This window comes from Propithecus coquereli, unplaced genomic scaffold (genome assembly GCF_000956105.1).
Source record: "Propithecus coquereli isolate 6110/MARCELLA unplaced genomic scaffold, Pcoq_1.0 Scaffold396, whole genome shotgun sequence".
Classification (NCBI taxonomy): domain Eukaryota; kingdom Metazoa; phylum Chordata; class Mammalia; order Primates; family Indriidae; genus Propithecus; species Propithecus coquereli.
In genome coordinates this window covers 280,354-286,779 of record NW_012149685.1, presented here as the reverse complement: position 1 = coordinate 286,779, position 6,426 = coordinate 280,354, and the positions used below count along the sequence as shown (strand labels likewise).

General features: G+C 34.7%; 1 protein-coding gene across 1 annotated transcript in view; it reads right to left on the bottom strand.

Moving 5' to 3' along the window:
• Nucleotides 1-6,426, bottom strand: part of ANKRD13C (ankyrin repeat domain 13C) — a 136,325-nt gene that overhangs the window by 48,571 nt on the left and 81,328 nt on the right. Inside the window, exon 4 of the mRNA XM_012652673.1 lies at nucleotides 2,803-2,947. Within this exon, the coding sequence (XP_012508127.1) occupies nucleotides 2,803-2,947 (145 nt within the window). The remainder of the gene's footprint in view (nucleotides 1-2,802; nucleotides 2,948-6,426) is intronic.

The window sequence follows — 6,426 nt, the reverse complement described above, 5'->3', positions numbered from 1 at the left end:
TTTGGAGAGAAAATAGTAAGTTTAGTTTTAAATTAGGTGAATTACGAGGTACCTTGGAGATACACATAATATCCATTAGGCAAAATTGTGTGGAATACAAATATATATTTGTGAATCATCAACCTATAAAAGGTAATTAAAGCTGCAGGAATGGAAGAGATTATACTGGCAGTTTGTAAAAATGAGAACCACATCAAAGGCATACCGATATTTAAGAAGTGAGCAGAGAAAAAGGAACAGGCAAAGGAAAATAAGGAGAAATGAGGAAAGAACTGTCCAAGGTCAAATTAAAAGGAAATGAACATTTCAAGAACTAAGTTACCAAATGATAGCAAATATTTCAGTGAAATTTAAAAAAGAAAAAGTTGAAAGAAGTACACTGCTTTTAGCAATGGACTCAAAATGAGTATCACGTAAAACCTCAAGCTTGTTTCCTTTTCCAAATGTTCCAATTCTGTTGGTGGCAACACCATTATCCACTCTTCAAGCCAGCATCACTACATTCACCCTTAACTCTTTCCTCTTCTTAATTGACTGCATTCAAACTATTAGCAAATCTTATAATTTCATTCTTGGAAAGGTATGTCAGTTTCTCTTTCTTAATTACTCACTATATATTATTCACCTTAATTATTCACCTTGGATGAGGATTAGCCAAGATCCTCATCACCTCTGAACAGGATAACTATAAAAACTTCTCAAATAATGTCCCTGCCTCCAATCTCTCCTTTTTCAAATTCATCTTACATACTCCTTATGGGATCCCGGAGATGTCATTTAATATCTATAAGCCTCAATTTTCTCATCTGTAAAATGGAGACACTATCTAATTTGGCAGATTATTTTAAGGATTTAATGAAGAGAGCTGTAAAGCACTTAGATTATAGTCCTAATATGCTGGCAATTAATATCTGTATATGACAGTAATTGATATACACACTATTAATACAATGCCACTATCCATAGCACCTAGCAATCTCTAGCCTTTATTAGGAGATTGATAAATGTTTGAGGAAGGAAGGGAGGGAAGGATGGAAAGTAAAAGAAATACATAAGATTAAGTCACCTAAATTACTTTTTGATCAAATTAATACCTTGTTAAAAATCTATGACTCTGTTGCCAACTGCAGCAGATGCTAAATTATCTTATCTTGCTTAATTTTAAGGCCTTCTATAAACTATTAATACTATCTCATGCTCAATAAGAGAAACTTTCACTGTAGTCAGACAGATCTCCTTTGTCTTTCCCAAACAGTCCATTCTTACTCTTACTTCCGTGACTTTACTCATTTGGTTTTCTCTACAAGGAACAGCCTTTTTTTCTGCTTTTTTTCTTCTCCTTTTCGAAATCTTCATTGCTCAGTGCCAGTTAGGAAGCTATTTATTTCAACAGTTCACATATAAGGTAACTAAGATCTGGTCAATAGATATGGCAATAGGAAGGTCTAATCTAAGAGATACTAAAGAAGGAGCCGTAAGATATGGTGAATGACAATGTGGGAAAATGAAATGATAAAAAATAGAGACAAAATAAAGACAAAGAGTGGCAAAAAGACATTAACTTAAACGATATCTGGTAGCTGGCCACAGTGGCATGTTCCTGTAGTTCCAGCTATTCAGGAGGCTGGGGCAGGAGGATCACTTGAAACCAGGAGTCCAAGACCAGCCTGTGCAACACAGCACGACCCCACCTCCAAAAAAATTTTTTTAAATATATTAAAAATCCGTAGGGCTATCAATGACATATACATACCAGAAAAACTCTTTCTTTGGTTTACAGCAGGAAAAGGGAACAAAGGATGAAATGATAGTGTATATGGTTTTTTAACATGAAGATAAGACATTACAGAAGGAAAATAATGTTGCACTATAAGAGGGAAAGGATAGAGAAATGAAAGGTAGCCAAAGAGTTAGGAAAAGTAGATAACAGTGTAGACATAACCAAAAGAGGTGTTACTATTAAGGACTACAGCCCCCAACCCCTGGGCTGCAGACCGATACCCATCTATCCGTGGCCTGTTAGGAACCAGGCCATATAGCAGGAGGTGAGCAGCTGGTAAGTGCGCAAAGCTTCATCTGTATTTACAGCCGCTCCCCATCACTCATATAACCACATAAGCTCTGCCTCCTGTTAGACCAACAGTAGCATTAGATTCTCACAGGAGCACAAACCCTACTGTAAACTGTGTGTGAGAGCGATCTAGGTTGCTCACTCCTTATAACAATCTAATGCCTGACAATCAGAGGTGGAGCTGAGGCAGTGGTGCTAGTTCTGGGGAGCAGCTGCAAATAAATTATCATTAGCAGAGAGGTTTAACTGCACAATAAAGTAATTAGCTTGAATCATCCCGAAACCACACCCACCTCCCCATCTATGGAAAAATTATCTTCCATAAAACTGGTCCCTGGTGCCAAAAAGGTTGGGGACCGCTGATTAAGGAGATAAAGAGAGTCAGCAACATTGAAAGAAGGCAAGGAAATAAGACAATAAATGGTAAAGGGCAAGCACAGGTTCAACAAATGAAAACTACAAATGAGAACTAAGAGAAGTTGGAGTTCATTGATCTAGGAGATAATCAGTGAATTCTGATCTAACAGATTCAATGGACTGATCAAGATGGAAACCAGATGACAGAAATATAAAAAATAAAAATAAAGCTAGTGGTAAGGAAATGAAAGCTTTAGGAATAAACCATCTCAATTATACCTTATTCTTTTAAAGACATTACATGGAGGCTTGGCTAAAAACAGAGATCTTTTTTTGAACCATTTAGAGGAATACTGACAAGACAACATGCTCACCTCATGGTGTATTCGCTGATAAACTTTTTGTTCATTGTCTAATACTACAAAAGATTCAGAGGGCGCCGCATCCCCATTGAAAATGAAGCTTAAATCCCCTCGTTGGCACTTCATGTCAGTAAAGTCTATGAGAGTTGTGTCAAGCCTGTGAAAGATGGGTAGATGAGAAACTGACAAATAATATTCTGATAAAACTTCATTAATTATTAAACAAGCTTTGTTCCTTCTAAACTCAAACCAAGATGCTAATACCATATTTCAAATTTATAGATAAAAGCTCAATTTAAAATATTTTATTAAAAAACTAAAGATATTTACATATTCCATTTTACCTAAAATTCACTTTTCTGAATACATATGTACTTCATTAATCCAGCAAGAAAAAAACATTTCCCCATTGTTGAAGTATTTCCCTTATTTTATACTTATTTCCTACCATTACTAAAGTTACTCAATAGAAATTACTTCAACAGGGAAGGGCAGAAAAGGAAAGCAGACTTGTCTAACATTCTTTGAACCCTTTAATACTAGGTCGCTAGTCTAGCAGAGTATTTAAGACCGGTACAGCAATGGATGGACCACATTCTTGGATTTAGAACTGCCCTTTTGATCTACATCTATACCTTATGCCTAACCATGTGGTACACCAAACCTTGCTTTATCCTTCAACTTGATAAACCATTTAACCTACTCCAAACTCTTGGCCTTTCTGTTTGACTTCCCAGATTCAGACTAGCATTCTCTTTCCCAGCCAACACCTCCACAGCCTGAAAACCTTATAAATCATTCTGCATCAAATACTCATGGATTCACACACTTGTGTGTTTATTGTGCTCTTTGGTAACCCGGTCCTGGCATGGTCTAGCCCAATGGGGTGGTCTCAAACAATATTCCACAAATCACTACTTACTGAAATTAAGGAAACTATTGAAATAAAAAACTTTCCAAGTACCCTGAAGTGCTTCAATCTTGCACACAGCTTTATGGATCACCAGATCAGGATCACTCTAGCTGACTGGCTGCTCAAAACACACAGTCCTTAATCCAAGGACCTGGTTAGTCCAGCTGTCAAGAGGTGTTAATTATAACCCCAGGAAGCTCCTTTAAGTCTTTGTGAGAGATCTACCCTGGCTACTGAATTTCTAATGCAACTATAGGAATTCATTACTTTGCAGGTTTTTCAATTATCACAGACAAGGCAAAATGAGTTGGCATTCTTGGTTTCCCTATACAAGAAAAGTTGAGAAATGTAACATACCTCACTTGCTGATCAAAAGAATTATTGGGGTTACATATAATTTATCGTAAAAATTAATAACTTTAAAGAATGAAAGTGATACTATTAATAATTTTACCAGGAAAACAGGGGTGAACCAGAGCCAAGAGGGAAGTATGGTTACCCTATGTAGAAGGTATACAAACAGTATGAGCCATATAAAATACACATGCCCCTCCAAATGAAATCTGGAAGCCCTAAAAAAAGCAACTCACCAGCTCTTATAAAAGTGAACCCTGCCTGCTGCTTTATAGCTGAATTCTAGCTCCTGGTCCACTCCCAGTGGTCTACTCCATGTACTACTAAACAAGCCCTATCATTGCTTGAGCAATGTCCTAGAGAAAAGTGTCATTAAAAGGGGCTCATCTCCTATCTCTGTAAGATGTAGGCTCTTGATAATACCAAAAAGGAACAGATCATTTTATATATATGTGGACTATTTATGGGCTCCTAGCTTGAACTACCAGAGAAGCTCTATGCCCTACATAAAAGAAGAAATGGACTAAAAATAGTCTTATGCCTCTATTCCCTTCTTATCCATCCTAGGAGAAAGCAGTAGTGGGTTGCCAGCGGTGGAGATGAGAAAAGTGAGGAAAGAGATGCACAGAAAAACAGAGAAAGAAAAAGACAGACTGATATGTTGACATTTGAGATCTTAGATCTAACAATATCTAAAATCAGTTACAGAAACTTCCCAGTTATATAAACTAATCAATTTTTATTTCATCTGTTTCTATAATTTGCAACAAAAGACTATCCAATACATTTTCTGTAATATCCTCACCGTGTTAGATGACCTACTAAGATGTATTATGTATGCCTCATAAATAATTATTATCATGATGGTATTTTAAAGTACAGAGAGTCCCAATAGTCACCATACATAGGGAAAATGGGAAATTATAGCTAAATGTACCTTTATTTACAAAATATTCATTACAAAATTTTTCCTTTGTAGTCTCCATACAAAGTTGGAGTTGTTGGAGTTGCAGTTGTTTATACAAATGCAAAGATTTTCACAGAAAATACTCTTTTAAGAAGAAAGCTTGAAAAATGCCAAACAACACTGAAAGGAAATAAAGCCTTCCCTGAGTCACGAAAAGCTTGACATGAGACAAAGTTTGCAATGAGCATTTCAATCAGTGAGTGTGGATTACCTCTTAATTATTAATAGTGAAAATATTAGTACTTTCAATAATAATGTTGTTCACACTTTCCTATTTCTACTAAAGTATTAGCTTCTCTTTGATACCAGAGAAGACATTTCAAATGATTACATGGCTTTCATGAGATAAAAGTAAACTTTAAAGATTTTTCTTTGAACATATTTTAAAATTCAGCTTCATGTGAAGTTATGTTAAAAAAATTGTTTTATGACATTTAATACTGAAAGTTTGTATTTAATGTTAATAGATTTTTTTCTGCTTTAAATAGATTCTAAAAATCTAGGCAAAAAAACTTTGCCATACATTTAAAAGCTAGCCCTCCATTAATCTGGTAAGCTTTGTTTGATAATGAGAACTTCAGAACCTATCACATTTCTCCTTCTCCTCAACTACTAGTAAGCCTGGGGTCTGAGTATCTTACGCTAATTACACTAGCTTCCCCTAACCCACAACCTCTGTCACAATTATTCTTCCCCAGACTCTTACTCTCATGTCCCTGTTTTAAAGCATTTTGGGGTTTTATTATCAACACATACTATATAATGTGTATTATAGCATTTGCTTTTAAAAGTGATACATAAATGTGAAATAGTTTTTTGTAAAAGAAACACCTTTTTGTCTAAACCTAAGAATCAAAGAGAACTAAAACTAACTTTTTAAAGTAGCACATAGAAGATAATACTGTTCTCCAAAATTGTCTACTACCTTTAGCAAGTACCTATATTAAAAATGTTTTAACTGATGAAACCACAATAAATACCAACAAAAAGCTCCTAAATTAAATCTATATCATTATCAAATCCTTTTCTACTTAAGTTTTCTTCAATATTTTTCTGTATTTTCCAAGTTTATTATATAATGACCATGCATTTAATGTGCATGAGCACTTTCATAACTAAAAACACCTGAAGAAGATTATTTTTAAAAACAAAAAGCCCCAGAAATATTTACCTTAATCAAATTCTATTGCTTAAGGATAATTATCCTAGAATTTATTTCCAACTAAAGATTATCTCCTCACTAATTCAAAATATTATGCAATAAATTTTCTTAAAAGTTTCTGCTTTATGACATGGTATGAAGAACAACTGACAAGAAGTCAGAAGTCTTAGTTCAGCCATTAATTTTTAAAATGCTCTTATAAAAAAATCACTTAACTTTTCTTGAGTTTTCTCATCTATA